The following is a 23811-nucleotide window of genomic DNA, read 5'->3' on the forward strand; positions in this document are numbered from 1 at the left end:
AAAAAGTAGTTGTAAATTGGTGAAACTTTAAACGGTCATAACTTTGCGCTCAGATGTCCTATTTACGCAATTTTTTTTTTTTTGGTTTTGGGTAATTTTTTGAGATCTAGCCGCGCAAACGGCCCCAAGGTGGTTTGGCAAGACCAATTTTAGGAAAATGTCCTTTATCCCATTCATTTTTTGCTTTTCCCCCAAATTGGTGCACAATTTTCATTCATATCTAATGATAAAAAATATATTTCAAGATGGTAATCCCGTGATAATGATGTTTTGAATGTCAATTTCAAGGTTCGAAATTCAATTTATGAAAGCAAGTTAGATAGCATTAGTGAACATTATAAATAATAAAAAGTGTCTACATTATCACTTTCACAAACTTGGCTCGGTGGTTTAGCCTTCTCCTTTTGACTTCTTTTTTATCCCAACCACCGGGGATCAAATCTAGGCAGGCCTTGGTTGGGTGCATGGTGCATGATGCATGGTTTAAGTAAATATTGAGTATATTTTTAGGTATTTATTTCTTCATGATAAATCTTATTTTACTCTTTGTTATCGTTTATAATTAACTCGTATGACATCCTAAACTAATTATAAAAAATATCGCAACATATTCGAAATAAAGTTACGCATTAACTAAAAAATAACACCCCTGAATCTAAACCCCTAAAATAAAAAACTTAAAAGTTAATGATAACAAGTTTTCAAACAAAAACTTACTTCAAGCACTTTTCAACCACTAAAACGACGACCCGAAATTTTGTGCATTCTTGATATATTGAGCCTACATTATTAATCGCAAAAAAAAATATTGGGTTCTATATAAAATATTAAAGTTCCGAAGTCTCAAAGCATGATTAATCTATGGCCAAAGTACGAAAAAAGTATGAAAATTTAAACGAAAGAGAGTAGTTAAAAAAAAATATCACAGTAAATTACTGCATTAAGAGTACTTTGATATCACTTTTTTTTGTTGGATATTTTGGTTCATTTGCACTTTTTTTATTTGGGTCTAGGTTCCGGACTCCTTCCCAAACCATACATACTTTTGTCAAAAAAAAAGTAGATGACTTTTTCCAAAAACGCTTTTAGGTTTTTGCAACCCATACGCTTCCCAAGCTATGATTTATCAAAAAGATCATGACTGGGTGAGAACATAATTATAGAGTATAAAGCTATACAACATAAAAACTTTTAATAGGAGTCCTATACTTCAAGAAAAAAAATATTAGCTGTTATATTCGAATAAGCTACGCTAGTGCAAGATTAAATTGAAATGCTTGCAAATAAAATTACCGTGAATATAACAAAAGTTCTGTACATGATCTTTTTGTCATATATTTCGTTTCAGAAAATTGTATTAGTTAGGCATGTGCTGATCTAGTAAGTTCGATTCAAATATTTTCTGTGTGCCCAAAAAAAAAAAAATTAGAAGTTGGTGGATATATTTCCACTAATCTAACTTTCAAACTTAAAATTGGTAGCGGAGCTAGAGCCTAGAGGAAATTAAAATAGAACAAGGAATTAATTGAAGGACGTGGCATTATCTTATGACATGACAAATCTGAACAAACTGCTAAGGCTAAAGGCTTAATTTATTATTTGTTCAACTTAACTTACAGTTAGTTATTTATCCATTCTTCAACACTTAATTAGCTTACTGTTTTTAGAAGTTTTTAACTGATCCGATTTCCTCATTGTATTTAATACGTATACTTAAAGGGAAACCAATGTTTAAGTGCAGGCCCACCTCTTTCTAAGCCAAAGTTTATGCGTGGACGTAAAGCACATGATGAGCCATGAGCTGGCCGTGAACATGTCTATGTCTAACACACAATTACAAAATAGTTTTGCTGAGAACTTAATAATTTTTAGTCTAAATTTTATTTTTATTACAAAAATCACCTAATGTATATATACATACTTTATTTAGAACTTAATAATATCTTTTTGAGTATTCAAAACTGGTAAATTCAAAATTTTAGCCCACCGATTATATTCACATTCAGACATTCCGTACTAATAAAGTGGAAAAGAAATAAAATTTCAATAGGTGGGCCCTAATTACTAATTGGCCTAAAACTCATCAACCGACACCCATGGACCCCTTTCACATGGGATTGCTTCGCCTCTCACTACCTATATCCTCCATGATCTGCCTATCAAGATTTTTCATATTTTTAGAAAAAAATACTTATTTGCCTTAGTAATAATACTCATTATCTTCTTTTTAACAATCTTATTAATTGACACTCCACTTATTTGAATAATCAAATAAATTTAAAGAAATACTACTAAAAAACAACAACATATTCAATATAATTTCACAATTGGGGTATGGGGTCCAGAGGCCATGTACGCAGACCTTACCTCTACATTTACGGAATAGAGCGGCTGTTTTAGATAGACCCACAGCTCAAAAGAAATGTAATTAATGCAGGAATGTAGGAAAGAAAAGAGACGTCAAAATAGAAAATGTATAAAACAAAAGTACTAACAGATATCAATACATATTAGTGAAAAAGAAACTACGGGACTACCTAAATCATAAGACTAAAAGTACGTAAGATAACACTCTGTTACCTACTAACCATCTACAATGATCCTCGACCTCCATACCTTCTTATTCAAGGTCATGTCCTCAATCAACTGACTCTGTGCCATGTACTATCTGATCACCTCCATCCAGTATTTTTTCTTCAGCCTACCTCTATCTCTCCTTACTCTTGCTATAGCCAACCTCTCACACCTCCTCACTGGCGCATCCTCACACTTCCTCTTCACATGTCTGAACGTCCTCAACTTCGCTTCCTTCATCTTGTCAGCCACTGAGGGCACTCCACCTTGTTCCGTACAACTTCGTTCTTAATCATAATATCCCTAGCTCCTAGTATGCCCACACATTTATCTGAACATACTCATCTCTGCTACATTCATCTTCTGAACATACACATTCTTGATTGATCAACACTCTACGCCATGCAATACATAGTGATGGTCTAACCACCACTCCGTAAAACTTACCATTAAAACGTCAACTATTTTGGACTTAAATCCACAAAAACACAAATAATATGGACACATGATAGTTAGAAATAAAAAGTACATATACAAGAACAAAATTTACGCATGTAATCACGCACGTATTAAATGTTCTATGTTTACATACATCTGTACCTGTAATCTGTATCTTATACACATTACCCTAACCGAGTTTCATGTAACGTAACGCTATTCCTATATTCATCCAGTCAAACTAACTAATCACAAATCAATCTCAACCGTCGATTTTCCGGACCACAAATTTCAATACTGGTTGTTGATTGTCCCTCTTGTGTTCCCTCATCTAACTTCAAGTGACCCAAAATTGCCGGTCATGTGTAACCAACACCAGTAGCTGTGCATGAATTTTGAGTTCCAATAAACGTAACCTTTGTCCAAAAATCGCATAGAACGTGTGTATTCAACACACTGTCTGTTTAATAGGCTACAAGCTAGCGCGTATTGACAAAGAAGCGTGAGCGAGTCATTTTACGAGCTATGAAATTCATGCACATTGGGAATAATACGCCTAGATATTGTCTCGCATTACTCTTCCTATAAAATTATCAATCCCCCATTCTCATAATTCATCATTCACAACTACTTGCCAATTTGCAAAACAACTAACTCTTCATTACCGGAAGTCAGCAATAACTCATCCATAGGAAAATATTTGGTTAAATCTACGACCAATTGGTTAACAGCAGACCGATCTATCACTGAGCTACTGAAGAAAATTGTTTAGAGATGGAAAGAAGAGCGATTTACGAGAAGGATCTCAATGATCTTGAGGCAACTGAATTAAGATTAGGTTTGCCTGGAAGTGCTGAGTCAGAGAAGCAATCTTCTACCTCAACTAGTGCTAAAAATAGCAAAAAAAGAACTTCATCAGAGATGGATAATAATAACTCATCAAATGAACAAGACTCAGCCCCTGCACCAAAGTAAGTGTTGTTGAATTTTCTTATAAGCTCTTTTTTTTTTTTGGGTTGATTTAATTTGATTGTTATATGGAGTGCGTGTTAACAAGTTTTTGTTTGATAATTTCAGAGCACAAGTTGTTGGTTGGCCACCAGTTCGATCTTACAGAAAAAATGTTTTACAAGCCAAGAAACCAGAATCTGATAATTCCTCAGGGATGTACTTAAAAGTAAGCATGGATGGAGCACCTTACTTGAGGAAAATTGACCTTCAGGTTTACAAAAGCTATCCAGAGTTACTCAAGGCTTTACAAAACATGTTCAAGTGCACAATTGGTAAGTTCAGTTAAAAAATTTACATTGTATATATAAATTAAATCCTATGCCAATGTATATTTTTTGTTGTTGGATCAGATAATCTTATGTGTTTGTGTTGAATTCAATTTTTCAGGGGTATATTCTGAAAGAGAAGGATACAATGGATCTGAATATGCACCAACATATGAAGACAAGGATGGTGATTGGATGCTAGTTGGAGATGTACCATGGGATATGTTCATCAATTCTTGCAGAAGGCTTAGAATAATGAAAGGATCTGAAGCTAAAGGTTTGGCATGCCTATAGGTTGTGGAAAAAGATCCATTAAGTTCATGAAGTACCCTTGTAAAGCAACATGGATATACATACATACAGATCTGCATGGCAGCTAGCAGATCTAGGATGAACAAGAAAGACAAGGCTGAGGATTTTGATATCTTTATGATTTCAGTTTTGTAACAGCTAGCCCAGCAATGCAACATCGATTAGTTGCATGGGATAGATCTAGATCTATTTGTACAAAAAGTTTCTCTTTTTTTTTTTTTTTTGGAAGAACTTGCTGTGTATTATTTACGAGTATATATATACAGGAAGAATACAAAATTTAGAACAAGGAACATTTTATGTTGATTGCTAATTACTCCCGATACATCAAATGCAGGGAAAAGATCTATGAATTTTATCGTTTGATTTTTTTATTGCGATGACTCCTAACGAACTAAGACTTGCATTAGAAAAGGAACTACTGGTATTCTTTTGATCATCAATTCCTAGAAGTATATTGCTGCTATTTTGATTTGCACCAAAAAAAAATGGTCATTAAATTTTTAACCAAGTAATTTGCCATGTCGTAACACATATTTAAGACAAAAAGGGAGCATAATCGCAGCAACAAGGTCCATTATCATATTCATACTAATGTTGGAAGCTCATGAACCTCAAACTCCAGCTGATTGTAGTAGCTAGCAGACCTAACATGCTACTATTATACTTTCTGCCCAAGGCACGATTGTTCAAAGTTTAAAACGTCAACTATCGGTGGGATTAGGAATATGCAGTATAGGATTAGCCAAACTCATGCTTGGGATTGGGACACAGGGCTCAATTCTGATCTTGAGCCTACTGGTTATGAGCTATTCAGGGATTATTTGAACCGGATAGCCTTTTTAGAGGCCACTCTTTAAAAGTAATTGGATGAATTTTTCTTTTTGCAGATAAATTTAGTCCCCTGGGTTAAACGGGAACAAGATTTTTTAAATATAAATAGTGGCGTCAAAGAAAGCCATTTGGGCAAACGTCCACTATTTCGGTCGACCAGTCCAATTTCCAAATCCACTCCCACAAACAGGGTCGCCTGACTCTAATTCATTGAATTATTGGAAATGGGAAAAGGTAACCATCCATCCCACACTGTAAGTAATCGTTTGACAGTGAGCATAATTCGTTTTGTTCTTCTTGCTCATGAAAATACGGTCCTAGAATTGGTGGCATAGTATTAAATTCAGTTCTCATCCGATTTCCAAGTTTATACTCAGAGCCATTTGGACATGTGTCAAACCATGTTTGGACATGTAATTTGGATGTCCTAAGTTGTATCTTCTCTTATAGACATAAAAACTCCACAAGTTTTGAAAACTATCAAAACATTATCAATTCTTATACAATCTTACCAAATGAGCAAGTAATAGTTCATAACAAATTTAATACGCTACTAAAAGGTCTTTCTAAAAATACAACATCAATTGATTAAACTTTAGTTCAATAAAAACGAAAATTTAACATGAATAGTAACGAAGTTGGTAGACATAAATAAAGGTTGGTGAAAGTTAATGAGATTGATAAATGGTTGGTGGGAGTAATTATTAAAAATATCTACCAACTTATAGGTCTCTTTTTACAAAACATAACTTAGGAGTCAAATTTTATATTTAAAATTTTTGAAATCATGATTTGAAACCCCAAATCATGCCTTTTTGGATGATTTGGGGTTTCAAATCATGATTTGAAACCATGAGATGATATCATGTCCAAACGCTGGTTTCAAACCACATATCCAAACGCCTACTCAGTTATTTCCTGTGTGATTGAAATGTCAATGGGAACTATAAACCCAACTAATAGGAGTGTGGTGTGTGCTCCTGTAATTCTTTAAACGTGAATCAATCATACCCTGTTCAAGTGATTGCTCAAAGGATGCTGAAGGATCTTAAATTATGAAAATGACAGTTATCAATCCTTATAGCTTACAACTACAGAATGACAGAGAACTTTCTGTGAGCATCTAAATTCCTTGAATAGCAACACTACTAGGGGAACAAGTAACATACAATTTATGTTCCTACCGGAAGAAACATAACTATACAAGAGTATATTTGAAAGTACAACCAAAACCAAATGGAGAACAGCTAAAATTGGAAATTATCCATGGACATGAACTCAGCATTCCTGCTGCCATTTTGATCATGAAAAGATTCCATCTTTGAATCCAGTACTGCAAGTTGAGATTTCACCCATGTTGGATTATACCTGCCTTCTACCCACAATGCTTCACCTGTATCTTTGTGCTTGAAGTCTGGATAGTTTGGACTCCTCTGTCAAAAGAAATAATATCACTGGATAGTTATTTTGTGACAGATGCTATTACTAGCAAAATAAATAACATTATGAAGTCTAGTTAAACTTGAAATTTTTTAACACCCAAGTTTGGCATTGGTACATTTCAAACAATATATCATTTTTCTATTTGAGCAAACTGCAGTATTTTTTATCTAGAATTAGCATGACATTTCACAAAGGAGCTACACTATATGAAAAACATGGCACTCACAAGCTCAATTCTGCCACAAACTCACACGCATTACACATGCACTTACAAAGACAAATACAAAACTGCAACTTGATTAGGATACTAGGATACTAAGCCAACCAAGTGATGTTATTGTAATCGACAACTTATTGGTTATATCATTTGAAGAAATGCTTTACTAGGGTACCTTGTTCTTCCTATTATCCCACCATTCCAGTGGATTAGCAAAGAAAGCTTGCCATAGCTCCTCTGTGGATCCAGTGGTATTTGCAGCATTATTATTTTGCTTTCTACCTGCAAAGCAACAAGTGGAAGTCTCTCTGAATATTTAACTCCAAAAAAACGTGCACCCAGCTATAGCAGTAAACATAGCTTTAGGTAAAGAAGTGTTATATACTTGGTGCCATGGAATTAGAATCCCCATTATACGAGGCAACAGAAGGAGAGGTCTTTTCAACAAAATTCAATTGTTGAACAACCACCTGCCAAAAAAGAACGTAAAAGTTCACAGTCAATCAGATATTCGGACAAACACGATGTCACTATAACACCCAAAGAAAAATATACGCAAAGCAACCTTGTAATAAGTCTGTTGTTTCCCATCATCACCTTCAACTGTATCTGAGATTAGGCGACCAGAGACATATATCTGGTGTCCTTTCTCTATATGCTGATTGGCAACATTAGCCAACTCATCCCAAAATGTCAAATTAATCCTGAAACCACAAAAATAGAAACCAAAGAACTGAAATTTCTACCAATTGGTCATTAAGCAAGATTAAAAAAAAAAAAAGGGATAAGAACGGAGGGTTGCTATTCCAAGAAGAATAAGCTTCATCACTACTTAACCTCTCTTTCATTCATTAAGGAAGAAACAGTAGCAATGCGAGAACAATGAAACAAAACGTTTATGTATAAAAATCCTGGTTAAACTCAAATTTACTGAGCGAAAAAGAACATGATCTGGGCCTTCAAAGAAGACATAAAAACGGAGGACAAAACACACTTGTAAACCTCACACTGTAAAAGAAATACTCCCTCCGTCCCAATTTGTTTGACACTTTTCGCTTTTTGAGAGTCAAAGAAGTTATTCTTTGACCGTAGTTTTTTCATATTTTTTTTTAAAAATATTTTAAACTATTAATTATGATGACTTATAGTACTTTTTACGTAGTTTCCAAATATGTAAATTTTATTTCAAAAAACTTAAAGATTCTATGTTCAACACACGGTCAAAATTAAGAAATTTGACTCTCGAAAAGCGAAAAGTGTCAAACAATTTAGGACGGAGGGAGTAAAATTTAGTCAAAGTCCTAATGAAAATAAAGAAAGCCTGAGGCAAGGAGTAATGCCAAACCAAATAGCCACTTTCAGATATTTTAGTCCTAAAAGAAGGTAACTTCCATAGAGTTAAAAAAGGCATCCACTTGGAGAACAAAAGGGTTCTTGGTTTCACATTACTTATGAATCAAGTAAAATTATTGTCAAAATCAAAAGTGTGAAAGCATCTCTAAGAATGCAAAAGGAATTGGATAAGGTAACTTCAAAATTAGATCTTGCTTCAGCGACTAGTTTACGCAAGTACACTTAGCTCTTGCGCTAGAGCAAATTTCAGTTCTAGGAATTGGTATCAGCAAACTCATGAACACTGACTTTCTGAGCATGTAGCATGGAAAACTCAGAGACTGTCCGGTTGTGGAAGAGGAAGAAAAGTAGATTAATGAACATTAGGATACAGGGATTCTAACAACAGAGATAGCTTTCATAATTCAATGATTTAAGAAAGTACTTAGTAAGTCATAGGCTTTGCCACATTGAATCTTGACTTAGGTAAAAGAAAAAGCCAAATTTGTTTCAGTTGCAAGCATAAATTTAGCCTTCTAATTTCACTACTTGACATGTTAAGATACTGGAAGTACGCGTATAACGTATTGCCAACACTCTTTTTCAGTTTTGTGCTGGTCAATTGAGGATTTCCATAACCTCAGGGTGCCAATAGTAGATTTATTGCATTTTTCATTTGATTTCCACATTGTAATGTTTCAGTAGATATTATTTTCAAGTTATGACGGCTTCAAGATAACCCTTTACCCCGTAAGTGTAACAGAGAGTAACACCAAGTTGGAACAATGTGAAAATATACAACTATCCCGGTAAAAATTACACCAAAGTAAAGCAGCCATTATTTTTTTATTTTTTTTTATAACCATGGTGTCTGGGCCAGCTTGCGCACACCTCGACTAACTCCAAGGGATACTTGTTACCTCCCACCATGTACCCGGTAGCTCTATCCACCATGGCTTAGACAGATGGGAACAAATCACCTAATTACACCAAACTAAAGCAGTCATTACAGAGTGCCTATTAGATGAATTACAGTTGGAACATTTAGATTGAATTGTTATTGGCCTCGAGCTTCACATTAACACGAAAAATTGCTCCTAAACTGACCCGCTTACATTATTCTACTTCTATAGGTGAATGAAAATTAGTTTTCTCAGTGTTATAATATGTTTGTCTTACTTTCCTTTAAGTTTGTTTTAAAAAAGAATGTCTCTTTCCTAATTTGGCAACTCTTTAATTTCACATCCCACATGACATAGTATTTAACCATACAAGATTAAAGGACATTTTGATATATTATACATATCTTTAGTCTAACACCACGAGATTGAAAAGGTTTCTTTACTTTCTTAAACTTTGTATCAAGTCAAACTAAGACAACAAATTGAAACGGAGGGGGTAATAGAAATGCACCCAAAATCCATACTTATTAATGCTACAAGTGTTGGAATTGAAGTTACAGTCTAGTAATTGCAACTTCAAAAATGCAGATTCCACAAAAGGTCCTCCTTACATCCCACAAAATGTCAAATTTTTCCAAAGTACAAACAGAAAAAAGAACAAAAATGCTCAATAAGTAACCAAACAAATCAATTGTGTATCATTTAATTTACCAAGTAGTGTCGTTTTGAGACTTCCTTACAGCAAGACGAGTCCAAGCTACAACCTTTCCAGAGTTCAAGTGCTTAATTTGCACAGGCACAGCAACATTACCAATAAGTTGCACTGAATTACAAAGTTCCTTTTTCCACTGTATTTCTGAAGGCCTTGGGTATTGTGAAACCCCAGCATATCTTTCATATTCATAAACACTAACGTTGTTTCCATTTCCAGAACTATTATTGTAGTCAAATGAACATCTTATACGACCACCTAAGGTAAATCTTGATATTTCCACTTGCTTTGAATCTTTCTTAAAAGACAAAGATTTTGTAGGGATGTGAGTTTTGGTAAAAGGGGTTCTTGGAGTTGAAGAAAAGAAAGGGTTTGTGAGTGAAATTGTTTGTTCTAAAGCCATTACTGAATTTTTTTTCGGTTCTTTCCTAGGTTGACAGTATTATCTTAATGCCGGGCTTGCTGAGATATTTTTTACCCTTAAAAATCGAATTCCCCTCACTTTTGACTAGGAGCCGTTTGGATTGGCTTATAAGTTAGCTCAAAACAACTTATAAGATGTTTTCAGCTTTTTTGAGTGTTTGGCTAGTCAGCTTAAAGTCATTTTATGCTTAAAATAAGCTCAAAAAAATAATTGAACCTATTTATCTTAGCTAATCAAAAACAGCTTATAAGCTGCTTTTTTTTAAGCCCATCCAAACGGGCTCTAGATGAATTCTAAGATTTTAATTCATCCTGATTTAAGAGTAAATTTTGTAGGGATTATTAATATAAAATTACTGAATGAATTGATAATAAAATAATTAATAACTAAGAAAATATTTAGCAGGAATTAATTACTTGTCTTTAAATAGCTTAATTTTTGCATTACTAGTAAATGTAATTTTATTCTCATTGTTAATTAAAGGCGGAAATATTTTTTTCATAAAAAATTTATTTCTCTCCTAAATTGTATAAAAGAACACCTAAAACCTTTTTAGTGATAATTTCAAATTCTTTGAAAAATTATTTTCATATAGTTAGTTATGAATATACCTCTAGGGGATGTCTGAAATTTTTCATAGTGGAGGCAGTAATTGTTTGAATTTAAAATATATAGGTGTACAAATTGAGTTATATTATAGAAGTGTTGAATGTATATAACCTTAAAAAAAATGCCCCTTTAGTTTTGTAAAACTTGGATGATTTTGGGTTAACGAATCAAGCATAAACTTTCGCAATTGTCTTTTCTTGGGAATAGTGAGTTTAACAATGACTCTCCTTTTATTTCTCTTGTAATTTATGAATCTTTTAAACAGCGATCTAATTTATTTTTTTTTTGAGCAAAGTAATAATCTAATGTGAAAGCGTAAGACCATGGTTTAAATTTTTGTACTTGTTAGACGACAGTCTAATACCAAAAATTATAGTTGCCAACTTTTTATAAATATGAATGGATTAATCTAAATGATGACCTGTGTAATGATACCTAAATCAAGTTAGTCAACCCAACCCACTGTGCATTTGAACATCAGTTTTTTGCGCGTATTGCCCTTCTTTTGGGGCGGTCTTTAACTTTTGTCTCTCATATTTGTGGTCTTTAAATTTTGCCTCTCATATTTGTGGTCTTTAAATTTTGCCCTTCGCTTGGTAAGATGGGTGAATATCTGAGGTTCTGGGTTCGAACCCCCTTTCAGGCATAAAATAAAAAAATAATTTCGCAAGGCAGGGCTGGGGGTACACTTCTTAAGGAATAACTAAAGTTATGCCGGATCCGGCATATTTATGCCTTATGAGAGTGTATGTCGGATCCGGCATACTCTTCTTAAGGAATAATTAAAGTCATGCTGGACCCGGTATACGTATGCCTTATGGGGCAGACTTTTAGTTAAGGCATAACTAAAAGTTTGTCCCATAAGGCAGAATTATTCCTTAAGGCATAGTTTAGTTATGTCTTATGGGACAAACTTTTAGTTAAGACATAATCAAAAGTATGCCCATAAGGCAAGAACTTTTCCTTAGGGCATAGACTTTGCCTTATAAGGCAAACTTTTAGTTATGAGTTAAGGAAAAATTCTCCCTTATGGGGCATACTTTTAGTTATAACTTATGGGACACACTTTTAATTAAGGCATAACTAAAAGTTTACCTTGAAAAGTAAAAATAAAATAAAATATATGCATCAAGGCAAAGTCTGCTGGAGGGGCATAACGAAATTCAAAATCTGCCGTACGAATTTTTTTAAAATTTTTGATTGAGTGAGAGTTCGAACCCGGAAGCCATGTGTTTTAGCTGAAGGGTAAAATTTAAAGACCACAGGTATGAGGGACAAAATTTATAGACCACCCCAAAAGAATCTTTTTTTTGTTCGGATTGCCCTTCATTTGGGGTGGTCTTTAATTTTTGCCCTTCAAATTGGTAATCTTTAATTTTTACCACCCGCCTAACACCCTGAGGTTGTGGGTTTGAACCCCAGCTCAGGTAAAAAAAAAAAATCTGCCTTAAGGCAGAATTTGAGCCCATGGAAATTTTGCCTGAAGGGCAAAATTTAAAGACATCATTTTGAGGGAGGGGTAAAAATTAAAGACCACCCCAGGGAAGGGTAATCCTGCAAATTGCCCCAAAAGAATTGCCCTCTGAACAAGAAGCCCAAAGTGCCAGGCCCAAATGCAGTTCACGGCCTTGATGAGGACACGCGAACTTGGATTGTCTCGTGTGTGTGGCACGACCTGAGACTTGCGATTTCTCCATTTCCTCTCCCCAAAACAAAATCTCCATTTTCTCCGACCACCGGAGACACCAAAAAATGTTCAGTCGCCTAGCTGCCCAACGCCTTAACGAGATCCGTACGGCCTTTAGCCGGACTACTCAGGTCCAACCCTCATTACTATATTCTCTGTTTTCTGTTTGGATTAGTTCTACCTTCCTTTTAATCAGAATATCTTTTCTTCTTCTTTATTTACAGGCATCGCGATCTTTTTCTACTGCACTCAACTATGTGAGCTTTCTTATGACTTTAGATTTGAAATTTGAGTATTCGGTCGAGTGTTTATGTGGATTTTTTTAATTGTACGCAGCACATTGATACACCGGACAACAATCCGGACCTTGCTTGGGAGTTTAACGATAAAAACAAGCAAAAGGTTAGCATTGCTTATTATCCTTCTTTGTTGTATGACTTGTACCATTTCTCAGAATTTGTGTTGCTACATTCCCTGATAGATAAAAAGTTTGAATCTTTGTTATTCATGATCTCTTTTTTCTTACAGTATGTGTCTGAATATTATTTACTGTCGACATGATCCTAGATAGGAAGGTATGGAGGTCGAAGATTACGGTAGAAAGGTAGTAGGTAGCCGAGTGTTGTACTACTTTTAGGGGGAAAGGGGGCAACTCTCCTATACTCATCTCATCCTTGTTTAGTAGTATTAGTTAGTATTCTCGTAGTATCATATTCTTCATTTCTTACCATCTATTGTTGCTTCATTTGCTTTGTTGATCTTGCCTTTGCTGGCGTTATTTTCTTTCAAAACTTATTTGATTACTTCTTTTGAGCTGAGGGTCTATCGGAAACAGCCTCTCTACCCCACAACACAAAGGTAGGGGTAATGTCTGCTTCTTATTCTCCTCAGACTTCACTTGTGAGAATGCACTGGGCATGTTGTTTTTGTATCATATGTATGTAGATATTGAGAGCTATTGCTACCTGGAAATGTTCATTGTATTATGGTGGAACAATGATTCATGACATCTCCTTTACTATAGGTTTCAAACTTTTTTAAATCAGGATATGCTTTCTTTTCATGCTTTGATGAGGATGTATTCTACTCTTAAACTATATCTGTACTATTATCTCTGTAAGCTATTTAGGTGCCTATCCAGGCTTTGAATTTCTGAACTTGGTTAAAAAATCGCATAAAGATTGAATCTAGACTACTCAATTGTTGAGCTTGGCTGTGAAATGAATAGCAAAGCTTTGAAATGATCTACCTTACACCGTAAATTCGAATTGCATCCGCATAAGAAAATTTTCTAATTGAGCATTTGAAACCTAGTTTCTCATTTGGAAATGAATGGGAGACTTGTTATTTTCTTAAAAGAACCTAATTTTCAAGCTGCATATCCAACAAAAAGAAAAAGCTGGAGAAGGAAAAAAATGAGAAGAGGCAACCACAAATAAGAGGAAAATACCATGAAAGCTTGTAGGTGATTAATCTTGTCGTTCAAGGCATATCACATGCCCTGTTTGTTGCCTGGTCCTATTTTCATCATGCTATTCAGTAGCACTGCTGATGCATTTACAAAAAATTTGCGGAAGTCACAATATCAACTTCCATTGCATTCTTTAGCAGAGGTCATAACTTAATTTTAAGAATTTACTAAGAAAAAAGTATAATATGGAACTTCCTTGCTTCATAGGGCAGTTTGTTTGTTAGTACATAGGGTAGCAAGAATGGAGATTTGTAAGACAGGGTTAACATGGAAAATGCCTGAGAAAATTGTACAAGTCCTCGAGATGTGGAATAGTTATGCCAACCTTTCTGGCCACAAAGAGAGATGGAGAATTATACCACCTTGCATCTAGTGGTCTGTGTGGAGTGAAAGGAACCTTAGATATTTTGAAAATAAGTGTAATTCTTTACAGAAGATGAAAATGAACTGTCTTGCTTTATTCTACTTTTGGTATAAACAGGAGTATATGGAAGATCTAGAATCATTTATGGATGTCTTAGGTTCTATATAAGTTTTTGTTATAGGATTGAAGATCTTCCGAATACTCCTTTGTAACTATGGAGACCTGGAACTGTTTGTGGCAGGTCAGGTCTGATTTTAAAAATAAATATACAAGTGTTACCTTTTCAAAAATAATAATAAAATAATTCAATTCCAGATGATTTCCATAGTGGTGTACTTAAATTGTCTCTTATGCATTTCTTTAATTGGTAGTTCTTCCTTAAATTTGCTTATCCTCTATCTTGAATCCTACTTAATCCTCCCATGCAATGTACAGGTGAAGGAGATACTGTCTTTCTATCCATCCAACTATAAGCAATCTGCAGTGATTCCTTTGTTGGATCTTGCACAGCAACAACATGGGGGGTGGCTACCTGTTTCGGCAATGAATGCAGTATGTTGACACTGCTCAGATTGATTCTTGCACTTTTCGCAGTATTATAAGTTTGTGACCTAAGGATCAGATTTTTAACGGTTACCACTGTTGAATATTGATATTATTTAATGCACTTCTTTACACTTACTTAGCATTTGATTGCCAGAAGCAATTCAGCTTTAGTTCTTGCCATTATTGTACTTGTGTTATTTGTCATATGTGTATTAATTTGATTTTCGTATTACTCCCTCACAAGTGTTTCCTTTGTATACCCTCAAAGTAAGCACAATGCAGTTTGCCGTTCCTTAATTAGGGGTTATTTGTTCTATAATTTTTCCACCTATGTCTAAACTGGAATTCAAAAGTATCTAATGTAGTCTTCTAAATGTTCAAGGTGGCTAAGGTTATTGAAGTCGCCCCAATTCGTGTATATGAGGTTGCAACTTTCTACACGATGTTCAACAGGACAAAAGTGAGTAGTATGTCTTGACCTTTGGCTTGTGCAAGTGCAGGGAATTTAAAACCAATTTTTACTTAACATAGCTTACTCAGTTGCTTGTCCCTTTAGGTTGGCAAATACCACCTTCTGGTTTGTGGCACAACACCTTGTATGGTCCGTGGTTCAAGAGGTATCGAAGAAGCTATACTGAATCACCTGGGAGTAAAGCGCAATGGTTAGTGTTGTATGGAGATCTTTCCAATTATTTTGTTTGCTTTTTTAGTAGTCCTAATAATCCTATTGTTGAAACATGTTCTTATTCGGGTTCATGTCTTATTCGTGCATGCAGAAGTAACCAAGGATGGCTTATTTTCTGTTGGTGAGATGGAATGCATGGTGAGTTATTTTTCATGCATCTTAATGATGTTGACCTTGCTTCTATTTGGTGGCCTTGACATAATGTCTTACATGACTGTTTTTGTGAGCTATTTTAGGCTCATTTGCTTTCCGAACCTAATATCTGATGTTGAGATTTGTGTATGTTATGCTTATCTGTTATGCAATAAATCACATGACCATGCTTGTGAGTTGTGACTGATAGTAGCTAAATTAAGGAACAGAAATTGGCTTATCTTTAGTGTTGGATGGCTGGCGCCTTGGTTGATTGTAGCTCGTAAGGCAATTCTACTAAGACAGCAGAGATTTTCTCAGCTTCCGGCCTTGGTTGTAGTTGTTTTGATGATCAATGTATCTTGTAGTTGCATGACGCATATGCACTCTTTATCGCGAGCAAACCCTGCTTTAATGGCATTTCCAGAGAAAATCTTGATATCTTCAAGTAGCCCTGTCTAAGTTTTGAAAAGATTCCCGCGGATACTACAGTAATACTATAAGGGTGGGGTGGTTTCTAGAAAACACTAAGATAGATAATGTCGTAAAAGTGAATTTCTATCACTTATCCTCTCTTGTGCTCAAGTTCTTGTGGGCGGAGCCAGGATTTCAATTTTATTGGTTTTGGATTTTAGAATGACTATTTCAAGGGGTAATAATTGGTTTCTAATTTTAATATCTGTATATATTTAATGGACTTCTTAACGCAAACACTGTTTGAATAAAAGCTATTGGGTTCGGCCGAACCCCTGTGCATGTGCATGCATCTGTCATCACCTCATTGGTCGAAGCTCAAGTGGTCCATGAAAATGTGTTAACATGTTAAAGTTGAACTGAAGCGAGACCCTGTGATGTTCTGATGTTTGTGGTGCTAAACAAAGATTTAATGCGACTGCAAAGCACCCAACCTGCTTTTCTCTCCATACGATCGTCCATGGTCCTTAGGTTACTTCACTTAGGTACTAGACATATTACCCTTGGTCTTCAAGGGTTCGTTAGACTCTTGTCTAGTTTGGCAAGCAGGAATATATCCAGTGACAAGCATAATTTATCAATGCATGGTGTAAACTGGCCTCCAGACAACCTGATTTGATAACTCACATAAGTCTGTTGCTATGAATTAAAACTCCAACATATATAGTCAAGACCTCTATAACAACCACACGTTTTCTTTGGAATCAAATCTTTAATGTTACATGTTACTTCTCTATAACAGTAACAACCATCATTACATTGATATATTTTTTGTAGAGTTACCCCTTTATAAAAGGCCTTACTCAATCATGTTTAAAAAAAGGGCCTTACTCAAATATCTATGTACTTATTCCTTCATCCCAATTTATGTGATGCACTTTCCTCTTTAGTATGTTCCAAAAGGAATGACACATTGATATATTTAGAGAAATTTTAACTTGAAACTTTCTGTTTTACCCCTAATAAGATAACTTATAGCCACACAAAAATATATGACTTGTTTTAAATCACAGGCTTCAAAAGTTTTTGTTTCTTAAACCCCGTACCCAATGCAAGTGCATCACATAAATTGGGATGGATGAAATACTATTTTATATTATAATAACAACACCACAATCTTTTAAAAATATTTTTTGGGAGACATAAGTGTAATAAATTTTGTAAGTTCCGATGAGGAATTTGGAACGTCAAAATTCTTGTGAACTTGAAACATGAGATTTGCTCAAACCTGGAAGAATTTAATTTTCAAATAATTTCAAATTATGTGCCTTAGAGTTTACTTGTAGTGCAGAACTAGTTATGGTTTTGTTAATATTGTATTAACTTTTAATATTTCTCGTTCAGGGACGGGGACGGGGACGAGGGTTAGGAGGAGTAAGTGGGTTAAAGGAGCATCTAGACTGAGAGTAGGTTCTTGGAACATTGGGACGTTAACGGGAAAGTCCATAGAGCTAGTTAAGACCCTTAAGAGGAGGAAGATTAATATAGCTTGTGTCCAAGAGACCAAATGGGTAGGACCTAAAGCTAAGGAGGTAGACGGGTATAAGCTTTGGTTCTCTGGTAGATCGAAGTATAGGAATGGGGTAGGCATTTTAGTAGATAGTGATTTAAGGGATCAGGTGGTGGAGGTTAGGAGAGTCAACGATAGGATGATGTCGATTAAGGTGATCGTTGAAGGGACCACTTTGAACATTATTAGTGCTTATGCGCCGCAAGCGGGCTTACGCGAGGAGGAGAAGAGGCACTTTTGGGAGGATTTGGACGAGTTAGTGGGAGGCATACCGCCTACTGAGAAACTTTTCGTGGGAGGGGATTTCAATGGGCACATCGGGTCTATTTCGGGAGGTTATGATGATGTGCATGGAGGCTTTGGCTTCGGGGACAGAAATGGAGGAGGAGTTTCACTTTTGGATTTCGCAAGAGCTTTTGGGTTGGTGATAGCCAATTCGAGTTTTCCAAAGAAGGAAGAGCACTTGGTAACTTTCCGTAGTTCGGCGGCTAAGACTCAGATAGATTTTTTACTTCTTAGGAAGGATGATAAAGGTTTGTGCAAAGATTGTAAGGTCATTCCGAGGGACAACCTTACAACCCGATATAAGCTCTTGGTGATGGATTTAGGGATCAAGATGACGAGGAAGAAGAGGGTCGGGGATGATCGATCTAGGATCAGATGGGGGAGTTTGACCACGGCTAGTGCCCTGTAGATGGAAGAGAAATTGAAGGATATGGGGGCCTGGGATAGTAGTGGGGATGCGACCAGTATGTGGGATAGGACGGCTAGTTGTATTAGGGTTGTAGCAAGGGAAGTGTTGGGAGTCTCGACATGTAGTCGTGGTCGGCATCGAGGGGACTGGTGGTGGAATGGAGAAGTGCAAGGGAAGGTGGAAGCAAAGAAGATGGCGTATGCGAAGCTGATAGAAAGCAAGGATGAGGTGGAGATGTGGACGAATAGGGAACTTTATAAGATAGCGAGGAAGGAGGCGAAGTCGGCGGTTTCGACGGCAAAAATGGCAGCTTTTGAACGCCTCTATGCTGAACTAGAAGAGAAAGGTGGGGATAGGAAATTGTTCAGGCTAGCCAGGGTGCGGGAGAGAAGGGCGCGCGATGTGGATCAAGTGAAGTGCATTAAAGATGAGCATGGAAAAGTATTGGTAGAGGAGACTCTCATTAAACAGAGATGGCAATCATATTTTCACAAACTCTTGAATGAAGAAGGGGAGAGAGACATCGTGTTGGGAGATTTGGAGCATACAGGGAGGCGTCACGATTTTGGGTATTGCAGGAGTATTAAGGTCGAGGAGGTTAAGGGTGCTGTCCGTAGGATGCGCAGGGGAAGAGCGACCGGACCTGACGAGATCCCTGGGGAATTTTGGAAGAGCGCGAGCTCGGCAGGTTTGGAGTGGCTGACTAGGTTGTTTAATGTCATCTTTAAGACGGCAACGATGCCCGAAGAATGGAGGTCGAGCGTAATGATCCCTCTATACAAAAACAAGGGGGATGTCCAGAGTTGCGAAAACTATAGAGGTATCAAGCTACTAAGCCATACTATGAAAGTGTGGGAAAGAGTGGTGGAGATGAGGGTGAGGAGAGGCGTGTCTATTTCAGAGAACCAGTTCGGATTTATGCCGGGACGCTCAACTACAGAAGCCATTCATCTTGTGAGGAGACTGGTGGAGCAGTATAGGGAGAGGAAGAGGGACTTGCATATGGTATTCATCGACCTAGAAAAGGCTTACGATAAAGTTCCAAGAGAAATCCTATGGAGATGTTTGGAGGCTAAAGGTGTACCTGTAGCATACATTAGGGTGATCAAGGACATGTATGAGGAAGCCAAAACTAGAGTAAGGACAGTAGGAGGGGACTCAGAGCACTTTCCAGTTGTGATGGGGTTGCATCAAGGATCAGCTCTTAGTCCGTTTTTATTTGCCTTGGTGATGGATAGATTGACGCGACAAATTCAAGGTGAGGTGCCATGGTGTATGCTTTTCGCGGACGACATAGTCCTGATCGATGAGACTCGTAGCGGAGTTAACGCTAAGCTGGAGGATTGGAGACATACCTTGGAGTCTAAAGGATTTAAGCTGAGTAGGACCAAGACAGAGTACTTAGAGTGTAAGTTCAGTGAGACACCCCAGGAGGTTGGCGTGGAAGTTAGGCTTGGTGCTCAGGCCATCCAAAAGAAAAGTAGTTTCAAGTACCTTGGGTCTATCATGCAAGGCAGCGGGGAGATTGACGATGATGTCACACATCGTATTGGGGTAGGGTGGATGAAATGGAGGCTAGCTTCAGGAGTGCTATGTGACAAGAAGGTGCCACCACAACTGAAGGGCAAGTTCTACAGAGTGGTGGTTAGACCGGCTATGTTGTATGGGGCGGAGTGTTGGCCAGTTAAGATCTCTCACGTTCAAAAGATGAAAGTTGCCGAGATGAGAATGTTGAGATGGATGTGTGGGCACACTAGGAGCGACATGATTAGAAATGAGGCTATTCGGGATGAGGTGGGAGTGGCCTCGGTGGAAGACAAGATGCGGGAAATGCGACTAAGATGGTTTGGGCATGTGAAGAGGAGAGACATAGATGCCCCAGTGCGGAGGTGTGAGAGGTTAGCCATGGATGGTTTCAGAAGAGGTAGGGGTAGGCCAAAGAAATATTGGGGAGAGGTGATTAGACAGGACATGACGCTGTTACAGCTTACCGAGGATATGACCTTAGATAGGAAGGTGTGGAGGACCCACATTAGGGTAGAAGGCTAGTATATAAGTCTCGTTATCTTTCCTTATTAGTAGGCGCATTAGCGCATTATAATTTCTTGTGCTTTGATTTATGTTATTATTTGCTACTTTCTGTACTTTGATTACTCTATTTTATCTGTGCCGCTTTCGTGATTTGCATTTCCATATCGCTTTGAATTCCTTGATTATCCTGTTTTACTGTGTCGCTTGCATTATTTCATTGCAATATCGTTTTAAATCTTTTAACCTTATATGACCCCCTTTTTATGCTTCTATTGAGCCGAGGGTCTCTCGGAAACAGCCATCCTACCTTGGTAGGAGTAAGGTCTGCGTACATTATACCCTCCCCAAACCCCAAGATGTGGATTTCACTGGGCTGTTGTTGTTGACATAACTATCTTTTAAAAGTTTAAACTTAAATAATTTTTTTCTTCTATAACATAAAATAATTGATTCATACAATATTTTTTGTCTATAACAACTAAATAAGATCTAAAGGTCAAATGTTGTTATAGGCGTGTAATAGCCAACTACTACAACAGGCAAAAAAGGTTCAGACAAATGAGGTTATAAAGAGGTTTGACTAATGGTGTGCATGGAGACATATACAAACACACGTTTTATATGGACGAATACACAATTGATTCCTCCTATACCTAAAGTGAAGTGACAAAAGGTTTCAGTAATTGGGGCAAATGAATTCTTTTTTAAACCTGCGAAACTAGCAACTGGCAGAGGAACTTCTTTTTCCTCATAACCGTTTTGACGTTTTGAGGCCACAAAAGGCTTGAATTCATGGATTGCTAAGAGGATGCCTTTCTTGGTTGGATGGTTTTTAGATACACGAGAAGAGAAAGATGTGATAGGCTGGGAACTTTTCGAAGTCGGAGAACCCATCTTTACTGTTAATCAGCTAGTTTTCTCAAACCAAATTCTCTTATTTTATGTTTGTCATGGTGAAATTTGACTAGATCTTTGGTTACACGGTTCGGAACTCGATTAATAATGGGCTGTCCCTAAATTGGTGCTGACAAATAACCAACTCGCAAGGTTAAATACTAGGATTTTGTTTGCGGCAGGGTTCGTAAGTGCCTAACCTACAGATCACAAGCTGCACTTTCGCCACTAGACCAAGCGTCGGAGGCTAAATCTGACCAGATTAAGTTTGTGCTGTTACATGTGTCAATGTCATTGTTGCCAATGCATTGAGGTCTTATCCATTGGACCATGTCGAGATCTGAAGGGGGGACTTACTATTGATTTGGAACCCTCGAAAAGGCATGAAATTTATAAAGATATATCACATACCAAAGAAAAAGCATCGCAGGAAGATAAAAGTTTTTTTATTTTTATTTTTTTTGAAGGGTAAAGTTGAAAAGATTGTCTTTGTTTACTATGTTTTGCTGACAGTCTTAAACCTATTTCACACTAGCTTAGGTACTCCTAACCAATCTTGTGAAGGCATAAGATATGATTGTGGAATTGAAACAGTAAAAACCAACTGTTAATGACAAGTTATGCTTATCCATCAGAAGACAATTTTCTATAGAGGTAATTTCAATATGCTTATCAAAATAAAAAATTCAATAGAGGCATAGAGAGCCCAAAAAAAATAATAAAAAAAAAAATAGAATTGCTCTTCAGATCCCAAGGAGAATTGGTCTCTCTGTGACACTGAGAATTTAATGGTTAGGGTTTAGCTATTGCTTATTTAGAGCAAAGACATTAGAGGACGCAAAGCTATTTAAAAATGTGCAATGTGGTCACTAACTACAATAGACAGCTATTAAGTCCTCCACACTATTTCCCTAACACTAGTGGTCCTTGTATATTGGCAGCCAAAATTGTCCTTTTGGGGCTGCTGGCGGGTGGGGGGGGGGGGGGGGGGTTGGTGGTGTTCCTTAAATGACCGGATAGGCTATTCGTGTTGTTAAACTACTGTGTGTGACATCCTTCTTACTTTCCATGCATCAGAGGCTCTTCACCTGGGAAACCACCAATTAGGTGCATATATTCGTTCCAGAATGTTGAACACCATCCAAGTCATTGCTTATTTGACATGTAACTATTTTAATATCATACCTTATTTTTGTGGCAGGGGTGCTGTGTAAATGCTCCAATGATGACGGTGGCTGACTATTCCAATGGATCTGAAGGATATGCTTACAATTATTATGTGAGTTAATACTTTAATCCTGTTTTGGTCGCTAGGTGTTCACTCTTGTGGTAATAACTAATAAATTTAGTTGAAGCTCAATTGGTCTCCCCTTCTTTTCTGCAGGAGGATCTCACTCCAAAGAGAGCTGTAGAGATTGTTGAGGCGTTCAAGAAAGGTGAAAAACCACCGGTAAGATGACTAAGCTGCATACACTAATTTTATCAGGCATAATGATATTACAGCGTTATTGATTCGCATGCTTTTTATGTTTCAGCGCGGCACTCAGAACCCAGGTCGTATCAATTGTGGACCGGAAGGAGGAAATACTACATTATTAGGTGAGCCTAAGGCTCCTCCTTGCCGGGATCTAGATGCTGTGGAGTAAATTTGTTCTTGTTGTTCAGTTCTTAATAATGCAAAACAATGGATGGGGAGAGGCATCCCATGTCATATGCAGTAAATTACCTACTGCATTGAAGTTTAAAAATTGTTTCGTCTGTGAGTATGATTACAGGTGGAATTATTCTTGTTTTTTAATCCATTAACTTGTACCAGATCTAGTGAAAGTGCTTGTTTTGGGTCAGGATGTCATATTTTGCCTAAAATTAGTTGAGTAGATTGGTAGTATACAATTAGGAAGTATAAATTATTAAAAGCCAGTTGCTTTACCAATCAGTACACTCTAATGGGGTAGTGGACTGGGAGCAATGGCAATGTTGTTCGGCATTTTTGATGTGAAAAAGGAGATTTTCTACTGAATAAATAAATTCGAACTGGCGTTTAAAGCTAAATTTCTTATTTTCCCCTTTTATTTGTTACTATTGACTGTTATTGGAGCCGAAGTTTGCTGCTGATGCTGCGTTTATTTCTGGGGGAAAGAATGTTGCTGCCCCTGAAAAACAAAATAATTACCCGCTCTTACCCCTTTTCCTTTCATGCCCCTCAAACTATTTACCCGAAATGCCCTGAAAATTATGATACCAATATG

The 23811-nt window shown here is 36.8% G+C and overlaps 2 protein-coding genes and 1 pseudogene across 2 annotated transcripts; 2 read left to right on the forward strand and 1 right to left on the reverse strand.

The window, feature by feature from the left end:
• Positions 1-3596: 3596 nt before the first annotated feature.
• Positions 3597-4894, forward strand: LOC132610711 (auxin-induced protein 22D-like; annotated as a pseudogene).
• A 1562-nt stretch (positions 4895-6456) lies between these two features.
• LOC132610712 (protein OSB2, chloroplastic-like) lies at positions 6457-10538 on the reverse strand. The gene is made up of 5 exons (XM_060325068.1): positions 10041-10538; positions 7661-7799; positions 7481-7565; positions 7271-7377; positions 6457-6868 (listed from the first exon to the last, which is right to left on the reverse strand). The coding sequence occupies exons 1-5, from the start codon at positions 10442-10444 to the stop codon at positions 6683-6685; spliced, it is 921 nt and encodes a 306-aa protein (XP_060181051.1). The 5' UTR covers positions 10445-10538; the 3' UTR covers positions 6457-6682.
• Positions 10539-12710: 2172 nt separating this feature from the next.
• On the forward strand, positions 12711-23414 carry LOC132610713 (NADH dehydrogenase [ubiquinone] flavoprotein 2, mitochondrial). The gene is made up of 10 exons (XM_060325069.1): positions 12711-12892; positions 12986-13018; positions 13098-13163; positions 15032-15148; positions 15525-15602; positions 15699-15804; positions 15919-15965; positions 22764-22841; positions 22947-23012; positions 23098-23414. The coding sequence occupies exons 1-10, from the start codon at positions 12827-12829 to the stop codon at positions 23206-23208; spliced, it is 768 nt and encodes a 255-aa protein (XP_060181052.1). The 5' UTR covers positions 12711-12826; the 3' UTR covers positions 23209-23414.
• The last annotated feature ends 397 nt before the right edge of the window (positions 23415-23811 follow it).

Source organism: Lycium barbarum, chromosome 9, assembly GCF_019175385.1.
Source record: "Lycium barbarum isolate Lr01 chromosome 9, ASM1917538v2, whole genome shotgun sequence".
Taxonomy (NCBI): Eukaryota; Viridiplantae; Streptophyta; class Magnoliopsida; order Solanales; family Solanaceae; genus Lycium; species Lycium barbarum.

Bases quoted from the DNA above. Each gene is read 5' to 3' on its own strand.
- LOC132610712 (XM_060325068.1), bottom strand. From the start codon at position 10,444: ATGGCTTTAGAACAAACAATTTCACTCACAAACCCTTTCTTTTCTTCA. The intron at 7,800-10,040 runs GTAAATTAAATG...TTGTGGTTTCAG, and splicing joins TCTCAAAACGACACTACTTG to GATTAATTTGACATTTTGGG. The intron at 7,378-7,480 runs GTATATAACACT...GTTGCTTTGCAG, and splicing joins TTCTAATTCCATGGCACCAA to GTAGAAAGCAAAATAATAAT.
- LOC132610713 (XM_060325069.1), top strand. From the start codon at position 12,827: ATGTTCAGTCGCCTAGCTGCCCAACGCCTTAACGAGATCCGTACGGCC. The intron at 15,603-15,698 runs GTGAGTAGTATG...TTGTCCCTTTAG, and splicing joins CGATGTTCAACAGGACAAAA to GTTGGCAAATACCACCTTCT. The intron at 22,842-22,946 runs GTGAGTTAATAC...TCTTTTCTGCAG, and splicing joins GATATGCTTACAATTATTAT to GAGGATCTCACTCCAAAGAG.